At 40.6% G+C, this 22723-nt stretch overlaps 1 protein-coding gene across 3 annotated transcripts in view; it reads left to right on the top strand.

Moving 5' to 3' along the window:
• The window catches only part of LOC117259187 (roundabout homolog 2), a 74916-nt gene that overhangs the window by 49137 nt on the left and 3056 nt on the right, over window positions 1–22723 (top strand). For 2 of the 3 annotated variants that reach the window (XM_078167025.1, XM_078167027.1), the window contains exons 10-23: window positions 1684–1765; window positions 1978–2146; window positions 5330–5496; window positions 5809–5930; window positions 6168–6384; window positions 8228–8346; window positions 11481–11658; window positions 14245–14463; window positions 16717–16759; window positions 16845–16981; window positions 17076–17363; window positions 19772–19910; window positions 21117–21448; window positions 21666–21782. In XM_078167025.1, the coding sequence (XP_078023151.1) occupies window positions 1684–1765; window positions 1978–2146; window positions 5330–5496; window positions 5809–5930; window positions 6168–6384; window positions 8228–8346; window positions 11481–11658; window positions 14245–14463; window positions 16717–16759; window positions 16845–16981; window positions 17076–17363; window positions 19772–19910; window positions 21117–21448; window positions 21666–21782 (2329 nt within the window). The remainder of the gene's footprint in view (window positions 1–1683; window positions 1766–1977; window positions 2147–5329; window positions 5497–5808; window positions 5931–6167; window positions 6385–8227; window positions 8347–11480; window positions 11659–14244; window positions 14464–16716; window positions 16760–16844; window positions 16982–17075; window positions 17364–19771; window positions 19911–21116; window positions 21449–21665; window positions 21783–22723) is intronic. The other variant, XM_078167026.1, reaches the window with a different exon arrangement.

The raw sequence follows: 22723 nt of genomic DNA on the forward strand, positions 1-22723 counted from the left end.
TGCCTCATGGTTGGTAGCTGTGGAGCTTTGAGAGCTGCTGAAGCTGAGGTGGAGACTACTGAGTGAGTTTAGACATGCGTGGAATACATCTGATTTCAAGAATGAAGGCATGCCAGTGGTCTAAAGAAGTATTTAGATCCTTTACTGTAAAGCTGCTATTTGATATTAACACTGGATCAAATGCCTACATGAAATGTAAAAGGTGTCGCTCACAGTAACAAACACAGAATTATCACCTGCACTTCCCCTCTGCTCTGCTGAGCTTTAGGGTGTCTGTCAGCTTAGTGCTAAGGTTTTATCACCCTTAAAGGGACAGTTCAACCCGTTATCATATCATATTCTTCCTTTTACCTGTAGTGCTATTTATCAGTCTGGATTTTTTCAGTGTGAGTTTTGGAGAAATTGGCAATAGAGATATCTGCCTTCTCTCCAGTGTCATGGAACTAGATGGCACTCTGGTTGTGGTGCCCAAAGCATCAAAAATACATTTAAGAAACTCAACAATGTTTCCTTCTGGAAATCATGATCTGGTTTCTTAAGGTAATCCACAGAGCTTGTTGTGAGCAGTTTCATGTGGGAACAATTTTCTTTCTACCAAACTACACCTGCCAACTGTATCACAGCGCAGAAGGAGCTAACTGGTACTAATTATAGGATAGTGTAGGATAGAGTGTTATTTAGAAGTGCGTAGCAGGTCAGCAGAACACGCAAAAATATGCTATATTATATTAAAATTAAAGGTTCCAATATTAAATAAATAATAAAAGACTAATTTCCTGTTGGTAAATGGAGAACCCTCTACTAGGACTGGACCTGAATGTTTGATTATTTAAATATTTATTTTTTGGATAGGTTTTTGGTTTTTAATTTTGGGATTCAAAGAATTTCTTTTCTTGTTTTTTCAAAAATAACAAAGAAATTTCAAATTCACTGCTGTTATTTTTTTTTTTTTTACTTTTTTGTCTTTATACTACTTAAAATGGGTAAAATCTAATTTCTTTGTGAAGCTGTATGCAGCATATCAATTCTCTCAGCACTTCCTTGCCCTGCTGTCTTTGCTTCTGTCTATCTCAGATTCGGAGTCTTCAATTATGAGCATTTATGTAGCTCTGTTTATTCATGATAAAAAATTGTCACATACTGATAATTTTGCCACAAAAAGTGCGCAGATAGGACCTCATCCAGAAACTAAACTATTTGGATTTTTTTTTAAATTAAGAAATAACAGGGCTGAAGCTTCGAATATTTTCTGTTGATTATTACCTACCCTGCGGAGCCAAAAAAAATTCAACTAGGGACAGCCATTCCTTCTGACTACTTAATGACATGAGCTTATATTATCATTATTATGTTATATTGTGATGCATTAACTCGTAAGATACATGTTTATGTTGTGGCTACATTATACTACTTTAAAATAAATCTGCAAAGTTACTAGCACCTACGCCTGTAAGATAAGTTTAGTGGAGAAAGACATGCAGTATATCTCAATACTCAGAGTAAATATGTACTCTACTACTGCCAGACATATTGAGAATACGATGATTTTGCTGCAGACGTTCTTACTTCAAACATTCTTTCAGTCATCTAAATAGATCCAAACCATCCTTCAAAAATGTTCAAAATTGTTCTCTTTCCATGTTTTCTGGATGTCTGTCTCAAATGTTAACTGCCGTTCAACAGGACACTGACTCGGGGATGTACACGTGCGCGGTATCCAGTGCCACAGGGGAGTCGAGCTGGAGTGGGATGTTGACTGTCAGAGGTACTCACACCAAAACCCTCCACACTCTGTCTCTCTGTTACACTTCACACTCTGTCACTCTCACACTACACCTCCATGCTCAAGAAACTACACGCTCTGCCAATGTTCTTCATAAGAGCACAGTCTGCAGAACTCCGCTCCCGTTTCAGCCAGAATGTTCATCAGAGTCCATCTATTGTAGAGTGTTAATAGTTTTCATGTTTGTGTAACAGAGGACGGAGTGTCTCCTGTGTCCAGAGCGTCTGAGTTCATCCAACTTCCCGGGCCTCCGCAGAAGCCTGTGGTGACGGAGGTGACCAAAAACACAGTCACCCTCACCTGGCAGTCCAATCCTCATGAAGGCGGGGCCGCTGTCACCTCATATATCATCGAGGCCTTCAGGTACACAACGACAATTAACTAACACCTTAGTGTTCTTTAAGACCTTTAATTAAATCTGACCAGCACTAGAATGTGGAGCCAATCTATTGAAATATGTCAGGCATCAAAGATGTTTTCTCGATTGCAGTTATGGGAAAATGTCAAAGTATTTCGTTTTCTTGCCGAGAGTTAGATGAGGAGATTGATATCAGTCTCATACTTGTCTGGTAAATATGACTCTACGGTAGCACATTAGCTTAGCATGATGACAGCTAGCCTGGCTCTCTGCATAGTTCAAAAATCTGATGAAGGTGTGGCTTTACAGGGAGTAATATGCTGGTATCTGTAGCTATTTCGACTGTATCCATGCTCTCCTCTGTTTCTGTATTATTTTGTATTCTGACTATTCCCACATACCAAAGTCTTCTTCAATTAGAGTCATTAGAGTTTTGAAATGACTCATCCCAGCCTGAGGGAGAGACAGTTCTGTTAAGTGACGTACTGAAGTAAAACCGTGACACTCGCTGCATCAGTATTTAGCCGTGGCAATCCCGAGGAGAGCCATGGCAGCTCTAACAACCAACCAGAGGCTTTAGTGAGACAGACAAGTGAAAGAGACGAGTGAAAGAGAAGACAATTACTGCAGTGGTCAGCTCGGCAGCTCTGTCCTGTCCCGGGGCAAAGGAAGGAGGGGATGCTTGCCCAGTTGGAGAGTTCACTCATTACAGAAGCAGGAGAGAGGGTATAGACCGAGTGTACGGACACAAACACACACAAAGTCCAGTTAGCGCTGTGTGGGAAGAAGGCTCAGTGTGGCAGACTCGCACGCAGAGCCGATGATGAAGATCCACTCACTGTTGCACGCTCCACCACCTACCAATTGTTACGAAATGTTTGTTTTCAGGCTTCAACGGGAACAAAGAAAGAAGTACAAGCCAATATTTTCCTCTTATAGTATCCCCACTTGTATACAGTACATAACAACACTTACATTTCTGTTTTAATTTAAAAGAGAAGAAATCTTCAAGGAGGATTTATGTAAAAGAAGCCGCTGTTTCCACTCCAAACCCATTTTCACATGCAGCTTTAAAGAAAACAAGAAAAGCTGGACGACTCTATTTAAATGGCAAAGCAGTTTCTCTGAGGAACATTTGGTAAGAAACGTGGCAGAATTGGGAAACATTGATGATAGAAAAACGCTGTGGCCTGCTTGTTGTAATTACCTCGCCATTTTCCCCTCCACAGAGTTGAGGAAAATGTTAAATTGTGCTCACGCTGTTTGACAGTAACCCATCCCTGCACAGCATCGGGCTGTCGTATCCCCACAGGACCCATTCAGAGGCCATCGTTATAACCTGCTGGTAATAAAAAGAAGGAATAAAACTCGTCGTTGTATCTGTCTGCAAGCTGAGAGCAGCCCTGTGATGAACAAAATGTCATGCATCCAAGAAGCTGTTAAAAGCCACGGCGGTGTCAACAGCTGATTGTTTTCAGATTGCTTTGCATTTCTGACGCTGCACTGGTTATTTAAACCAATCATTCAACATCTTTTGTTCTCTTTCTTGCCAAGAGTTGGATGAGAAGATTAATTAACACTACCACATCTGTCCGATTTTTACACTTCAGTTTTTGTACAGAATAAACGAACACTGTGGCATTTGCTGTTGCTCAAGAGGTAGAAAACCTACAACTACCAGGATGCACTGCATTGCACCAGACTAATTAATGCTCCCACTGGTGGGTGACGAAATGCAAGCTTGGCCGTTTGACATTTCGGCCTTCGCCAGCTTGGTCGTTTGGAGCCAGAGGTGACCATATTTGGACAAGAAGATGGAGTTGTGGAGGAGCGAGGGGTGAATCTGACTAAGACCCAGAGGGGACACCTCACTCAGAGCACCCGTACCTTTAATTATGCGTAACTTTAAGCCTTAATTAGATGTAAACGGGTGAGTTATATCCTCCCGAGACCTTGTGTCCTCATATGAGGACATCACATTTTGGGTTTACTTGACCCTATACCACATTCTACCTAACTTATACCTGTGGCCTCATTTGTGGACACTTTATGACCCATCCAGTGGCCCTGGTGGAGCGTAGAGAAGACGATGAATCTTCGCTATCTAGAGGAGGAAAAGCCTTAGCAAGATTTCTGTCGGTGAACATGCAGAAAGATCATTTGCACAAGACACTAACCCATGTAAAAACAAAATGGCAGCCATCTCTGTCAAGTCAGTCTGCAGCTGATCCCGATACAAAAGTGGACAAGGTCCAAAACCTGATCACAGTTTATGGTTGAAATGTGTTTATTTCTGATTAGTTATGCATGTAATTTGATATTGAATACAAATGTGACTAATTTTAGCAACAGTAATAAGCTAAGGCACTGTTAATTAGGGACATTTGGACTTAATTATTGTCTTGTAGGACTTTATTATTGTCTTGTTGAAGACATTGGGACTTAATTATTGTTGACAATGTTTAGTTTTTGATACTAATTGGGTCCTATTTATTCCAAATAACTAGGAGAAAAGAAAAATGTGTACCAAGCAAAAGTTCGAGTCTTAGGAGGATATAAAAATTCACCCATGTACAGTTTTCATAAATGGGGAAATTAGCTGTAGAGACCAAAACTGTATTCTCTTAAGTTGGGCATTTTAACATGGGTTCTCTATGGGGATTGGCTCGCTTCTGGAGCCACTCTCCAGTGGCCAGTAGAGGAACTGCAGTTTTTGGCATTTCAGCGTTTGCTTCATCTTTCCACCCTTGTGGTTGTGGCTTGGTCATTACCCCAAGATATCACACTTTGTTTTCCCGTAGTCACAAGATAGCAACAGATGATTATATCAGAATTAAAGTAACTAACTGCAGTTGCCATATTACATGTGATTTATCCGACATGTCAAATCAGTGACATCTCTTTCCCTGACATTGCCTGTTCCACTTTCATGTGCTATCAGGCTTTAATCAAACCCATTACCTTGTTATCTCAAGATAACACGATAATGGAGCTGCGCTCTCAAGATTACAGGAGTGAGAAAATGTTCACACTGAGTGCAGCACTTCTTCCAGATCTTGACCTTCGTGTGTGATACCACCATCTTACTTTCCCTCATGTCCTGACATAAATATAATGATCAAATTCATTCTGTAAATCTCAGGTTCTTGGAAGATGGTAAATATTTTTATTGATTTCTTTTCCTTCAGCCAATCTGTGGGCAGCACCTGGCAAACAGTGGCGGACCACGTGAAGCAGGAGAGGCACACAGTTGTGGGACTCTTCCCCAACACTGTTTATCTCTTTATCGTCCGAGCAGTCAACTCTTACGGCCTCAGTGACCCCAGCCCGATCTCTGAGCCTGTCAGAACACAGGGTGAGTTATATAAGCAAAAGCTCATATTTTTCTGATTAGACCCTTGCATAATATGAGTCCCACTGTACTACTTTGATTTCAGTTTATATATTTAGAGAATTAAATTAGAGATACTGAAGCTGACACCAAGATAATGAGCTACATGGTTTAGAAAAACTTGCAATCTCAAAACTAATTGCTTTCTCAGTGTGATGCTTTTCTGCCTTGAGCAATGTTGAACTTCATCAAAAAGCTCTGCTTTTTTGTGCTGAATAGTTGCTATTCAGCTGTTTTTCCTGGGCCTGGATTCAATAGAGCTCTTTGTTGTTTCAGATGGGAGTCCTTCAGAGCAGGGTGTGGACCACAGACAGGTGCAGAGAGAGTTAGGAGAGGTGTCTGTCTACCTGCAGAAGCCCGTGGTTCTGTCTCCTACCAGTGCCAGGATTTCTTGGACTGTGAGTCGAATACTTGGCTGATGAAAATATCTGCTTTTCAAAGTCGGCTTGCAGTGTGCGGAGGACACGCTAATCTCCAAACATTAACTTCAAAAACTCCTCCAAACATTACGTGACACCAACAGATTAACTTGAAGTACAAACACAGCTGGTTCTGGCTTTCATCACCGATGTAAATGTGAAACTCTGTGTCTGTTTTAATTATTTATTTATTTGTGTCTCTATAACTTTTCTCAGGTGGCTCTTCAGTCCCGGTACGTTCAGGGTTATCGTGTATTTTACCGGACTATCGGCAGCTCCTGGTTGGTCCAGGATGTGGAGGCCACATCTGACCACAGCGTCATCTTGGTAGATCTGCACAGCAATACAGAGTATGAGGTCAAGATACGGCCTTATTTCAACGAGTTACAGGGACACGACAGCCTCATGGTTCTGCTGCGTACACCTGAGGAGGGTAAGAAATGCTCATCAATAACAACGTCAAAAGCATAGAACTGAAATTACTAGAGAAACAGCTGATGTTATTGTCCTGAAATGTATAGTTTAAAGCAGTGGTTCCCAACTGGTCCAGTCACAGGGTCCAGATTCATCCTTAGTCATTAGTACAAGGTCTGCACAGTTAATAATATATTCAGCGTCATACTTGCGTTCTGCCATGTTGTCAAACGAGTTTGCTGTCTCTGTCAAGTAGCTGTGCATTAGTCATTCACTCCACAGCAGGAGACAGCACTTCAAAATAAAAGCTCTGTGCCAGAAATTCAACGTACTTAAAAATAAAGTGTGTTCCACTCTCGCAAGTCACTTGCGGTCCTTTCAGAGTGGACCACAAACCACCTGTTGGGAACACTGGTTTAAAGTAGGTAACGCTCAAGTTTATAACCCTTAATTTCCTAACAGGTTCTTGTGTGTTTGTTTGTTTTATTTTGTTTTTGTTGTTGTTGTTTTATTGGGTTTTACATGAACATACAATTGTATCATCAGAGCTCTTATAAAAATTTAAAAAGGTGTAAGACCTATATTCTCTTCATACAGAGATATTATAAAAAGTGACAGCTGACATATTGCTAAACCCCCAAACAGCTTCCAAAGATTAAGAAAATTGAAACAACACAACCATAAAAATAAAGAGGGCTGTGGCTCAGAGGTAGAGCAGGTTGTCCACCAATCAGAAGATCAGCGGTTCGATCCCCAGCTCCTCCAGTCTGCATGTCGAGGTATCCTTGAGCAAGATATTGAACCCCAAACTGCTCCCGATGCTTCCATCGGTGTGTGAGTGTGTTAAAAACTGAGTAGCAGGTGGCACCTTGTATGGTAGCCTCGGCCACCAGTGTATGAATGTGTGTATGAATATGTGTGTGAATGGGTGAATATGACTCATAGTGTAAAAAGTGCTTTGAGTGGTTGAATGACTAGAAAAGTGCTATACAAAGGCAGCATATCACCCTTGCTACAACAAACATTCATGAAACCCGTCTGAACCACAAAGTTATCTTCTTAATGAACTGGAAAAAATGGACCCCATATTTTTCCAAATTTATTGGAGGAACCACATAATTAAATTTGGATTGTTTCCAGTCAAAAAAGGAAAGGAGGCCTCTCATCAAGTGGGTATGAGACTCTATTAATTATTACTATTCATTAACAATCGGGCATTATTACTCTTCTAGCCAGTGTGATGATAAAAGCTAAGGCATCTTTTTTGGATGCAAACAGAGAAGGCAATGAGGGGAGTACCTCAAACAGTCCGTTGAGAGCATTAGTTATCTCTAATATGGTATTAAAAATCTCCGTCCAATAAATTATGTAGGGATGGACAAAACCAAAACATCTGTTTAAGGTCTGCAGGAGATTGCTGACACCTATCACAGGCAGGTGAAACATTGTCCATAATAGGTTCTTATTAATTTCCAAAATGTTTTCTTGAGCCAACTATGAGATTTGTGAAGTAACACAAAGACATTGTTTCATTGTTACACTTCAATTTCATTAATTTCCTAGCATAATTGGGAGAATCAGTGCACAGCAGGTCGGCTGAACATGCAAAACGTGACATATATTGAGAATAACATTTCCAATGATAAATAATGAATGAATATTTAATTGGATTTTAACTGAACCTTTCTTTCAAGGACACTCCTATTTTCCTGAATAGTAGTACCGAATTAAATAGTTCTTTCAAGGCAACCTCTCAGACATTATTAGGGAAATACTAACCTGTAAAACCCAGCGTTGCCATAACAATGATATCAGTTAATGGTAAAAGAAATATAATTTTTCCTCCTTATCTCTGTCTGCAGTTCTAAGTGCAGCTCCACAGGCTGTATCAGTGGTTCAGCTCACCAACAGCTCCAGTATCAGTGTGTCCTGGGAGCCTCCGCCTCACAATACTCAGAGCAGCATCATTCGAGAGTACAAGGTAAGAATACAGCTATCAGCGTATGACTCCATCCGACTCCTGAGACAACACCTGACTGTCTGTCTCTTTCGCTGATTGCTATTTCTGCTTTTAAACCCGTCAATTGCTGACGCAGACGAAGGCTTCAAAAATAAAGTGGAAGAAACAGTTGTTTTAATCCATGATATATTTACGCAGTCATTACTCAGTGTTGTCCAATTTGTTGTTTAGATACTTATTATGAAAAACACTGATTTTAATTAACAATTAGTAATTACTCATGCCTCTTATCTGCTGCCAGTACATGTGCCGCTGCCGCTGAAAGAGACTCATCAGATTGAACACTGACTGTCCCTGTCATCTGTTTGCTCCATGAAAAAACACTGAGTTCTGATTATCTGTCTCTTAGTATGAGCACAACACTGATTACTAATCATCAGGCTGTTATTCCAGGCAAAGAAAAAAAGGGACACGCAGTTCTATTGTTTTGATTTATTCTTCCCATCTGTGCCTTCATGTAGAAAGTTAGTGAGAAAGCTGCACAAGTCTGATCATGAAATATCAGATCCTTTTGTGTGTGGAGGCTCATCAGCTGAAGGCAGGGATCACACTTAATCCCCTTAAACATTCAATTTGCTGAACATGGCACAGAGTGTTTTGTACGAGCCTCCTCATTGCTTAAATGTTAAAAATTACATGGTGAATTTTTTATTTATTATTGTCTAAATATAGATGTACTCTCTGTCTCCTGCCCAGGAAACGTAGCGGTACCTGCTAACGTTATGTACATTAGCTTATAGCTAACTCTCCAACAGCTAAGGAGCTGTGCATTGTCCCTGTCACATAGAAAAAAACCTTCACAAAAAGTTTATTAATAAAAGGTTGATTTGTTGTACATTTTGCAGATCATACGGGAGGTGAAGAACATGTACTCAAATTGAGCATAGCGTTAGTTCAGGCAGGACACGATGTAGAGCTCCGCTCACATCACAGCTACATCGGTTGATCTCAAACAGCCCAATCAACTGATGGAGCAGAGTCATTTGATAGATCACAGATTCCTTTCCATGCAACCAATTCATTCAGGGCACCCTATTTAAACTGCTCTGGCCTGCCTACGGTTGCTGTTTCCTCTGCAAACTGCCTCCACCCCAGCTCCTTCTTTTAATGCTGTGTCTGACTTATCAATGTCATTTCTGTTTGTCATTGATGTTGGCTCCGTTCTGTTCCCCGGGGGTGGTCTTTGCTGCTGCTCTCCCTGCCTCAGGCTTTCCACGTAGGCGCATGAAAAAGGCTTTCTGCATTGGCCCAAGGAAAAGCAGAGGGGCCCCAGGACAGAGCCATATTGCCAAATATAATGCTGCAAATGGAAATAAAGTTTTCTTTGATTAAAGTGTTCCTGACTCAACTTGCACTGAGGCAAATATTGCGTACATTTATTAATAGCAATATTTGGCAAGTGCAGATAAAGTTTTTAGCTACAAAACAAACAGTATGCTCATTTAATAAAGTGTGATCCATTGATGTTGATTGAATTGGCCAAGAGTGTATGTAGTAGTTAAAACTAGCTCCATATCGACCAGCTGCAACATTAAAATGCTTCTTAGTCTGCGCAAGCACTTTTATTCTGAGACTTAAAGTACATTTTACTGTTGATTTTGTATATTTAAAGTGAGACTGTGAAGCTTTTGACCGAAGAGGTAACCACCAATGCTGACTCACTACTGCTACTGCTGCTGCTGCCGCTTCCTCTGCTTTTCTTATTCAGAGTCCAAACATGGCTCCAAGGTCAAAATGGTATTTAATGTCTTGCTTGGGCCCACTCACCAATACCCGGGGTGTTTTCTCCCTGTTTTGGCATTGCATGCTTCTTACCTAATCCAGGGAGCATCCTGAGAGCAGAGCCCTTTGTGCTAAACATAACTGTATTTTCATTTGTTGCAATAAATGGTTAAATCTATGACAAGAGTGTTTCTGACTGAACAAACATTAGTAAACTTTGGATAGATACTGCTGTATGACAAAAATCACTGAGTCAGTTGACTGATGATGCTGATTTTCCTGTAACAGTAACTAGGGATGGGAATTGATAAGATTTTATTGAAAGCAATGACGTTATCAATTCGGTTTGATGTTTATTGGTTTGATTTTTTATTGATTCCTGATCAATTTTCTGTGTGGGAAACAAATTAGGCCTACTCTGAGTCTGGACGCGATGTAATGAGATGAATTGCGAGAATATTTGTACAGCACTTGTTTTCATTTTCAGTTCACTTAGGTTTCTTAGTCAAAGAAAAAATCCACTAAACCTGAAATAGGATATTTACCATCAGCAGTGAACATGCTGCTTGGTTGAGAAGCAACAATGCTTGTATGTAATGTCATATATATGGCATTCCTGGAAGTAAAGCTCATGTTGTGTAGACGAAATGTTTCAGCATATCGCTGGTGTTTCCTCCCTGACTTCTAACAGTCATTTTGCATGAATGATTTTGAAGCCACCCTTTGGACCGTGTCTTTCTCTCCGTTATTTTTTCTGTTTCTGATGTCATTATTTTTGCAATGCGCAACTGTCAGAAAACTGTGCCAACATCGATAAAAGCAACTGTTAAGCTTGGACGCATATGATTCCTATTTGAAACGGGTTCTCAACTGGAACTGCTTTTCAGTATTGAGTTACATAGAGTCGTGTTGATGCAAGTACAATTCTGGTCAAAAAATATTAAAGCAGGACTTTTACTTACAAAAGAGTATTTTGTAATTGTGATGTTACTTTTACAGAAGAAATCTGAAGATTTCTTACATCTTACATTTCTCATAAATCCAACTTGCATGAACCTTCATGGGAGAGTACGACGTCGAACACATAAAGCGGGGCACGTACATTTGTAATATCAGGATTTTAAATCTGGCTTTTAACTGTCATTGCATTGACATCCTTTTCTCTTTCATCTCCGCTGTATCTCTGCAGTCATTCTCCACTGCGAACTACCAGATAAAGCTTCAGTGTCAAAAAATGAAAAGCAGCTTTTTATCTGGAGTCTGTCTTATTATAATAACATGCCCCGTCTTGTCACGGGCTGTGCAGGATAAATGAATATCTTCATGTGTTTACATGATTCAAACATTAACCCTCTGTGTCTGGTGTCTGTCAGGTCTGGTGTCTGGGTAGCAGCATGGAGCAGGAGACCCAGATAAACCGAACAGTGGATGGGGCCGTTCTGTCCATCTTGCTGACGGGCCTGCTGCCTGACGTCCGCTACACTGTGATGGTGGCTGCTGTCACCAGTCTGGGTGTGGGCGCTCAGAGCCCACCTGTCAGCCTGCTCCTCAGTGAGTCAATCAAACTGTTGCAGCCACAACAGATAAGGAAATACGAGCAAGATGCGCTCTTAGCAGGCTCAGTTCACCACAAATAAAATCTGTATAGTTAATTATACTGTGTGAATGACCTTACCAAAGAGTCATCATCAACATTGAAGCTCTGAGTGTGAAAATCTTAAGTGGAATTCATAGTGAAGTAGAGAAGTTTATTTAAACTGTCATAAATACATTTAGCATTTAGTGACTAACAAACACAAGTTTGCAACAAATCTCTTCTTTATCTGAGCTCTCTTTTCAAAATAAAACGTCTTCTCAGATCCACAGCCAGTTATCCAGACAAGCTGTAGCCCAGAGGAGGTGTGTTGTATTTGGTGTTTTCTGGGAGGACTAGAAACACACTTATTCAATCTCCTGCCGAGAGTTAGATGAGACGACTGATACCACTTTCATGTCCATACAGTAAATATGAAGCCACAGCCAGCAGCTGGTTATCTTAGCCTAGCATAGAGCCTGGAAACAGCAGGACACAGCTAGCTTGGCTTTGTCCAGAGGTAACAAAATCCCCCAACCAGCGCCTCTAAAGCTCAGTAATCAACATAACCCATACTACAACACAATTGTAAAAACAAGTTTGACTTTATTGAGGGTTATGTGCCACAAGTCTAGTGCCCCATAACGCCTTGTTGAGGTTTTACAGGTATATTTTGTTACTTTGGAAAGAGTCAGGCTAGCTGTTTCCCTCTGTTTCCAGTCTTTATGCTAAGCTAAGTTGAATAGCAGCTTCATATCCTCCTGGGTCCTGACAATTCATTTTTGTCCTCTGTGGAGGACATTAGTCTAACTAGTGTAACTCAGGTATTCTTTATGCTATACATTTGGGTCAAATTGTGTTCTGAAGAGGACATCCAGGGCTTTCTAATGATGTAGGCATTATGTGGGTGGGGTTAACAGGGCAAACACACACCCTTTTCAAAATGGCTGCCATTACGTTTTTCTCGTTTTTTGCTGCCAGAGTGGTAATTGATCATTTTTTGGCAAAAGTTATGATTATTTTGTTAATATTTAATTTGTTTCCTGAATATAAGGGTCTTAACTTTAATTTAGAGAGATTTCAGAAATCCAGAGTAATTTTAACCTTTTCAAAATACACCTTTTATTCAATGTCCTCTGTAGAGGACATCAGGACTTAGTACCCCCTGTCTTTTACCCAATTTCTATGATTCAGCAGGCAGAAGGCCATTAAGGGGAATGACAGTTTTTTCTCATAATTTCTAATACATTTTAAAGGTTAGTCAGTGTGAAAGCAGAAATTTGGCTTGGAGTGAGACTCTGAAGTAATGTGTATGCAAGAATTTATTGGAAAAAAAGAACACCTTAGGTGAACGAACATTCCCATGCATCTATGATAGGATACTACCTTAAAGGAGGATTTCGAGAAACTTCTTGCTCTATTTCCTTTAAACAATGACAATTCTTGCTGAGAGTGTATTCACACATACAATAGTCAACACTCTACCTTGCTACAGCTATCCATCATAGTATTAAGCATTGAAGACAGCCACATAATAATTCCAGGGGAGTAAAAGTCCTTTGTAGCTCATTTATTTAGAGATAAAGCATAAAATACCCCATAGTCCCATTGTAACTCAATTGAAACTCATTGACTAACTCTGGAAATTTAAGACCTGACGTCCCAATGTCCTCTACAGAGGACATGTGATAAAAAATAATTGAATTTTTTTTTTTATGCAAAATGTTTCTTTCAAGTCTAATACTTAAATTACATAAAACAAATCTTGATATCAAAACTTTTTTCTTCTGGGTCCCAGGAGGATATTGAACTAAGGGCCCTGACACACCCATCTGACGGCTGGCAGTAGTCAGCCCTTGTTGGATGTTTTTCGGCTGATTCAGCATATTGAATCGGTGTCAGAACCGGCAGAGCCTGTTAGTGAATGGAATCACTCTGATTGGCAGCTCAGTTCTGTGGACGATGAGAGAAACGGAAGTGAGGAAAGTAAACAAACAAATTAAATGGCCGGGTGTGAATTTGAAACAAAGTTGTTATCTTAGGTAAGATTATTTTTTCTCGCCAATGAGCTCTTGAGCAGAAGTGGTTCTTAATTATTTGTAAATATATTTTGTTCTTTTAACACTGTGTTGTGTTTTTAATGTGCTAATTAGCTAACTAGAGCCTTGAATCCTTCCTGTCAGTCTTGCGGTTTCTCTCCTCTCACTCAGGCACAAACGTACCTGCTAATTGGCCATTAGTGGTGTGTTTAAGTGCAGCTTTTTGGCCAAAACACAGGCGTCGTGAGGTGACAAAACAGTCTGCCTTCCTCCCTACTAGCTCTTTGATGTCAGTTTAGTGCGACTGGGCCTTAACAGACCTTAGAGTGGCATCAGGCTTCTCATCTAACTCTTGACAAGAAAACAAATAAGTGTATTTCTCAAAACTGACACTGGATCATTTAGATCTTCCTGTTTCCGTAGATGAAACAGGAATGAAAAAAAAACACTAAGAAATATGCCTTTACACAATAAAGATGCCAACAGCTCTCTACTTTGTCCCTAACTTTGCTACTTCTCTTTCAGCTCCTCCATTGGACAACACGTCAACGCCTAAAAAGAAAGGCGGTAACCTCAGCATATCAGAGCAGATCACAGGCGTCATCCGCCAGCCGGCCTTCATCGCAGGGCTGGGTGTGGCTGCATGGTTGGTGCTGATGGGCTTCAGTGGTTGGCTGTACTGTCGACACCGCAGGAGGAAGCAGCTGGGACATTACACCACCTCCTTCGCATACACACCAGCAGGTAAGTGGAAAAAGCTTATCTCATCTTAACTAGGTTTCAGCATCATGACAGGTGTTGGGTGTTCAAAGTATTAAGTGTAAAATATCAGTAAATTGAATTTCTGGAATTTGACATTTGTGGAGATTTGCAGCGGCATTAGATTTTTTCGATGTCAGGAAGATTTCCCCTTATGGAATGAACTGTAAAAAGCGGGAAAGGCTACAGTGACATGACCCAGAATGGTTTTCCGACACCTTCAGATGCACTCTGTCACATCTTATTCATTATAAATCTCTTGTCCATGAAAAGGGGAAGTCACGGAGGAGAAAGCCTTCAGTTGTTGTACAGCAAACCGTCAGATTTTAAGTGACAAGTTCCTAATAGACCGCCGGGGATATCTCCCGCACTGATGAATGTTTTCAATTTTAGTTTGTGTTCACTGGCACTGCATATTCAGTTAATTAAAATGTATTTATCCCCACTGGGCAGTCTTCATGGCAGGAGTAAAGGAAAACACCAAAGACACACTGAAGCATAAACAGTAACTACTGTATGCAGTTTATTTTAGATTTTTATGCCCTTTGGCACGTAAGCATATAAACACATCAGTTGTTTTCTGACTTTGAGAGATATTCGTCCATGTTCATAAATACTCAATGGACAGCCCAAAGCTTTAACAAAAAGCAATTTGATTTCTCCGTAAATATTTCACAGTGACTATTATTGCCATACTAATGACTAAAGATTATTTTGCTTCACATTTTAGTATGGAGTTTAGTAGCATCTTGTTTATTTAGATGCCACAGACTTGAGATACAAGCAAAAAAAACAGCTTCATTGATTCCTTAAATAACATTTGCATTTTTATGGATTGCAGGCGTAATGTATGAAGATGTGTCTGTGTAGGTTAACAGTATATCTTCATGACATATCGATTCAAATTTGCACTCTTAAACCCTGTGCTGTATAACCTTTAGTTTTATAGGAATGGAACATGATTCATTTCCAAATGTATTCATGCTCCAGTTAAACTTTCGTGTTATGAATTTGAATGTATTTATTTATTCGACGAGGGCGATGCATTTAACATAGGTCCAGTACAGAGCATGAAACTGATGTGCTGCACAGAGAGTTTATAGCAGCTGGTAATTTGCAACTCTTATCCCTAGCTGGGCTTTTACCTGTACAGTGTAATTAATATAAACAGCTTTCAGTTTTAAAACAAAACACAATATATCATGAATATGAAAATACAATAATATACACATCACACAGTATTAGGGCTTTCAAGCGATTGAAAAAATGAATTTAATAATTACATGCTCTGTGAGGGAGTAATCTAAATTAATTGTATACATCAATTTTTGCTGTGATAGTATTTGAAAAATAAATTCAATTCAACTGGATTTTGGCAGATGTGTCGTAGTAAAGCTGCTGGATTTTGGACATAATTGTCCCCCCTATCCTCTACCACCAAATCTGGTCTGCAGTCCATTGCATTCTATTTTGAGCTAGTTAGTTGGTCACAGGTAGACTTACTCAGTTTACATCTGAATGCCTGGTCAAATGTGGCTTGACGAGGCTGGCTGCTAGCACTAGCATAAGAGGCTGTGCTAGCTTGGATCTCTGCATTCACGCGCTTCGCGTTGAGGTGATATTTCAGCCTTAAAGTACTTTGATCGTACGACAATCTCTTACTGCAGAAATTGCAGAGAACAGTGCACCTGTCAACAGTTCCATCTGGGCATTTTTTAAATGTAAATGTTCCATTCACTGGGCCAAGCAGCATCACTTTGGCCTTCAGTAATGCACCGGGTCAAAGGGCACCACGGACATGATTAATCAGTGTTCATTTGTCTGACCTGTTATTTTTTCTGTGATAAATTAATCAAAATTAATGCATTATTTTGGCAGCCCTACACAGTAGACATAGCACCATATGCTAACACACATACAACATATAGCAATACACCATTTATTTTACAGTTGGTTAAAAATGCATACAGCTCTGATTTGCCTTTATCCAGCACATAACCTTTGTGTTGAAGGCTTTTATATCTTGAATTAATTTACCAAATTCCAGTTGGTAAAGTGTTCCAGAGTTGACAGCCCTTCATGGAAAAAGCGCACTGATCAAATTTAGATCCATAATATGATATTTTACAGTTGCCATTCACCAGGCTCCTAGTTACTGTTGCCATCATGTCTTTGGAAAGACAAAAACTTTATCTTTTCTGCTGTAACTGAGTAACTGAGAGCTTTTTCTTCTTCCAGTTGGCTTTGCTCACAGTGAAGGATCTGGAATCATCAATGGAGGGTAAACTGAAGATTATGATTTGATTCAGATAATGTTTGTGTACTTGATGAGCAAAGCATTGACATAATCTCACCTCTCTTCCCAGGCCTGGCTTGTTAGGATCCAATATGGGGAACTACCCCTGGCTGGCCGACTCTTGGCCCACTCCGAACCTCACTCACAGCAGCAAAGACTCTGTCAACTGCTGCTCTGGCAAACTGGACTCAGACAGATATTATAACAGTAAGAGCTCTCTCACTGTGACTGTTTGGTTGGATGACTCATTTCTGAATACCTAATATATCATTTTAATTGTTAATGAACTTTTGCTGCTCAGCAGTCGGCATCATGAACTACCAGAACCAGTCAGAGAAACACAGCACGGCGTCAAACGACAGTCCCATCTACAGCACCATCAACACAGCCGCTGAGGACGACCTGCTGGCGTACTACGACACCTACTCCAGTACATCATACAACCAGGGTCCAGACCCGTACAGCAGCAACCCAGTACTGTCAAACATTGGCCTTGCGGGTCTGGAGCAAGACCTGGACCAGTGGACCATCCAGTCTGGTCAGTCTGGGTCTGAATATGCCAAGCTTCAGTACACCAAGAAAAGCAACGGTGAGGGCTTTCTTCCTCTATGATCCATGTTAATTTCAAAAAACAGTGAAACGTGTGATAACATCTCAGCTGATCTGATACAGTGTGAATGTGTAATTGCATTTCTTATGTAATGGCGACTTTACAAAGGAAACCCAAACTCTGTGTTTGCATCTTTGTATCCATATTTCAAGTTTATAATCAGTTTTGGCCAACTTAGTTTCATCTGGGCCTTACTGTGTAATGTGGCATGAAGCTTTTGAGTATTGTTGCCATGGTTACCTGCAGATAATGACACTATGCACAATGATTTTGAGCAGTGGTTTTAGTGTTTGATGCATGTTGAGACACAGCTTTTATGTCTGCCAAACAGATTGTGACCATGGTGTAAATTTATATGGCGCAGCTCAAATAAGAGGCAGGTTGTGGCGCGGCACCTGCAACAGTGTTGTTAGATGTAGGCTTGATTTCAAATGGATAAAGCATGCTTCCTGTCTTGCATCTTCTTTTAATGATAAATAGAAATACAATGTACACTTCACATCAAACGCCACAAATGAAAAATGAAATATGGATTTTTTGCACAATAAAAAAAAAATGGAAATGCTAGAAAAGTGCAGACACATCTAAATAATGCAGGTGGAAAGCTTTGTATCGCAACAATGTGAGTAGTACATGTAAATTAATTGTGGTAAACTTCCCACTGTCACCCAGATCTCACTGCTCATCTCTTAACTTGGATCAAAATGTCGTTGCTTGAACTACAGACTATAATTCCACAAAGAGTATACATGACTTCAACGGGACTACAACGGGTCGCGCGCCGGTGACGTCATAGTTGATAGAAATATGGGATTTTGACTGGCGGCAGAGCTCTTCACGGGAACTGCCCATTGTTCCGACCATTTCCAACGAGAAAGTGAAAATGATGAGGTGTGTGCCCTTTTTAGCTGCCAGCCTCTGTGTGGACGAATGACCCTGTCAATTCATTCATTCATTCAATTCATGTCCTGTCGATTCATGACTTAACATTCATTAGAATTAACTTCTTGGCTTTGAATATCTCATGTTATTGTTGAGATCAACTGAAATTAGCTAGCTAGCTAACGTTAGCCAACTAACCTGTGATGAAGTGCCTGCTACAGACGTAGGTGTAGTGACCACAGATTTCTTCTTTCCAACATTCTTCACTCTATCCAGGAGGAAAGCAGTTCTGTTTTTTTTTTATTTTTTTTTTATTTTTTATTGTTTGTTGTGCAGTGAACAACGCAGCAACTTTTCGGCATTATGAACTCCAAGCCGCGACTAGCGTCTCTCCCGGGTTGAGTTCAAAACTTTCACCTAAAAGGGGGCGTGGCCGTTGTGACAGCATTGAGTGACGTTGCATTGAAGTCATGTATAGAATTGGGTTGAGAGACCCGCCCCCTTCTCTCTCAATCTCTTGTGCTCGTCAACTGTAAACCAAGTTGTTACTGTTTTTCCTATTTCTCACCTAAAATGTCTTCAGGAACTTATTTGAGCTCACACATTAATTGTAATTTAAGGCCATTTGTTTCGAGTTGTCTACCATATTGTTCCCTGTGGAAAAACGTCTGTAACGTCTTACATTACCCACCAACAGAAGCGTTTATTGGTCTGGTGCGGCGCAGTGCATTCTGGTAGCTGTAGGTTTTCTACCTCTTGAGCAAAAGCAAATGCCACTGCCCTTTTTCTCTTTTTCTCTGGCCACTTGGCACCATTTCTGAAAGTCTCTGCGTCTTGCACATTCAGCCCAATTTTATAAAAAAGATAATCTCTCCAGCAGTGAAATACTTTAAGGCCAATTTGCACAATTATCAGAGACAAGTTGCTCCTCATTGTACTGTGCCTCTGCTCTAGAAAGACCAAAAAATTAAGTACATACAGTTTGGCAACAGGAACATTAAAAATGATGTGTATGCATGGGAATAAGTGAGACAAATTCATTCATTAAAATAATGTAATGAAGTGCAATAAAGTAGCAGTTACAGAAGAGTAATTGACGATCTAATCTTATTTATGTGCCTTTTCATATTAAGTTTTCAATCTCGTCTTAATGCCTTTGTATACCCCATAGAAAGCACTTTGGATTGCCTTGTTGTTGTTGACAGGTACGACTGTATACCAATGAACTTTAAGATATAAATGGAAACATGCAGGATATAAGAATGTAAAGGAGTGCAGAGGCTAAGTGCTCAATCAGTTTCACATGCAGATGTTCAAGGGAACATTAAGGGGCTCTTAAATATGAAAACACTGGTCAACATAAAGAAATGTTCTTCAGGCACTCAAAAGCAGAGAAGCCTGTTGAGCATATTCAGGGCTTCAACCACAGGGTCAGGGTGGAGATAATTAAAAACACAGTGACTAATCTTGTACGCAATATGACATATCGTGTTTTGTCTTCATAGACAAACTGGTAAAGCAGAGGTCCGCTGGGTCCTCTTCCAGGTCAGCTCCTCTCACCTGGGTGGATGTTCTGTCGCTTCCTCTTCCTGCCAACAAAGACAAAGGTCACACGAAGACCGACAAAGAAGAAGAGCAACACAGGTGAGACTTATTTAGACTTATTTAACTTGTACATCAAGGCACCCTTTTTCCCTCTTGTAAGAACACAATTGCTCTTTGTACTGTCTAATACTGAGTTTATTTATAGCATCAAGGCCTCTGACTTTACCTACATGACAGAGAGAGTTAAGGCAGATGGATATCAAACCTGCCCTGTAACTCTGCCAAGGCTGTCAAACAAAACTTGAGTGAAGTTTGGAGTCTGGGGAGTTTTCGAATTAACAACAGTTGTGTCTGCAGGCAGTGAGTAGATTGAGCTGTGGGGATTCAGAGGGGAGCGTCTCCTCTAACTAGTTCTGACAGATTAGATTGCGGACATAACGGGGTGGGATCGGAGGGCTGTTCTGACTGTGCCGTGTCTTTTGTAATGACATTAGCCACCATCTGACAGTCTGGATTAGTACTTTCCGTTTTCAATGACACGTCCATCATTAAATTAGCCCTGACGGCGGTGAAGTGACAACACAAATCACTGAGGTGGTTCTCTCTGACTCTACATGCATTTCTATTTTCAAACGAACTTGGAAATAGATTCGTTTTTAACTATTATTTCTTTACCTGTCTGTATTTTCTTATATATAGTAGTATTTTATGTCTCTGTGAATAGAAGTGATGGATTATCTGTCCACCACTTTGGTCCTGACTAAAATTTGACATTGCCATAAAATTAGGTACAGACACTCACATCCCTAACACTGATTTAGACTTTCGAGTGATTACTGGACCAAAAGAATCAAATAACGATAGTAGTAGTAATATCAGTGATATTAAATGTATCCAGGGATTTACAGACGTCTCCCCTTCACAATGTAAGTCTATGTGAAAAGGTCTTTTTGGGCCCAATGGCATCACAAGATGGAGTTTGGCAGTTTGGCAACTATGTCAGATTGACTTCAAAGCCTAACACTGTTCCTGAAGGTTCCTCAAACCAAATGGTGACATCACGATGGCTACATCCACTTCTTTTAAATGGTCTATGGTGATTAGTGCTAATTAGCAAATGTTGCTAATACGCTTAATTAACTAATGTTCACATTAGCATTTAGCTCAAAGCACCTCTGTGTTCACATAGCTGCTAGCATGGCTATGAACTTGTTTTACTTACAGTCTCTTGCTCAGTCCCCCCCCCCCCCCCCCCCCCCGAGACACATACACTCATGCTGCTGTTACTCACTGTCTGTCCTCCAGCTCTGAGGAGGAAGATGACAACTGGTGTCCTCCACTGCCAGCCAGAACCTACCTGATGGACGCTTCCAGGGAGGAACTCTCCAGCCTGCCCTGCAAACCAGATGAGCTGTCCTGTGCAGCAACACTGATGTCTTCCTCCAAGCGAGACACTCACAAGCCCGGCGAAAGTCCACGGCTTCAGCACTTTGACCTCTTGCCGCGTCAGCAGTCAGGTTCCCAGGTCTCCCAGTCCAACCCAGATCTGTTTACCAGCACCAAAGTCCGTGTGGCCGACGAGGTGTACCACACCAGCCAATGGGCAGAAGATTTCAAGGGGGAAAGCCTCGGAAAAGGTCGGTTCATATCCAGTTTAAAGCCTCACATCTTTGGAAGTGACTTCCCGAGAGGCGGCCACAACCACACAGTGTCATGTATAATTTAATTTATGATGTTACCCAGCAGAAAGTATTTGTACGTGAAACTCGTGTCACATTTATTCAAAGTGCAGCTCAGTGTTCTTTGGTTTCCTCTAAGTTTCCTGAGGTTGACATCAGTGTGCTTTCTTGTCAGGACAATCTCCTGCTCCAGCTGCCGAGTCGAGCCCCGCAGCCCAGGCACACAGATCCAGGAGTAAGAAGAAGACACCCAAGGATGGACAGCTCAGGCGAGAGCTACACAACCAAGCAGGTATGACACATTGTTTGTAACACATCTAACTTCAGCTTTGGTTTGGGGAAAAAAGAAACAGCAACATTTCTGTTCATAAGATTTGAGCACTAGCAGCATGGCTTTATGGATTGCAATATCAGTCTGGTAGTCCACTACTTTGGTTCTGACTGAAATATCTCAACAGTCATCAGATGGGCTGCCGTTTAATTTAGTACATGCAACTATGTCCCCTCAGGCTGAAATGTACTGACTTTGGTGATCCCTTAACTTTTCATCTAGTTAAGTCAAGTTAAAATTTGCTTTATATCCCATCAGCCCCAGCTGTACTTTGTGATTAGTACTAATCAGGAAATATTAGCATGCTAACACGCTAAGCTGTGATGGTTATCATGGTAAACATTGTACCTTCATGTTAGCATTGTAATCGTGAGCATTTTAGCTTGCTGGTTTTAGCATTCAGCTTAGTATTACAGGCATGGCTGTAGACTACCTAAATGTAAAATAATTCAGCTTGCATTATTTGTGGTCTAATCATTTTAACTATGTCGTATTTTTAATGTCAAAGAATGCTCAAGGAAAAGTTTGACATTTTGGGAAATGTGCCTATTTGCTTTCTTACCAAGAGTTTCAAGCGGTGTTGTGTGCCACACTCTTTCTTGGCCAGGACCAGAAACATCCTGGAGTCTTCACCGGTTGCTTGGCAACTGGTCATGGCCAAGGACTACTAACTATAAAGCATTTTTCACCCACTCTGAAAAGCACACCTTGGTTAAGATGACACTTCTCCAAATCCTGGATAATGGCGACTTAATTTACAGGTTTGCCTTGAAAAATCATCCACCGTAGTGCTGTTAGCTTTGACAGCGAAGCCCCTTTCAACACAAATTAGTGTTACCTATATTCTCTAGTCAGCTGGCCATCACTATCCATATCCATTGGTATCAGTTCATTCATGAAAC

The sequence above is a fragment of the Epinephelus lanceolatus genome, chromosome 4 (genome assembly GCF_041903045.1).
Source record: "Epinephelus lanceolatus isolate andai-2023 chromosome 4, ASM4190304v1, whole genome shotgun sequence".
Classification (NCBI taxonomy): Eukaryota; Metazoa; Chordata; class Actinopteri; order Perciformes; family Serranidae; genus Epinephelus; species Epinephelus lanceolatus.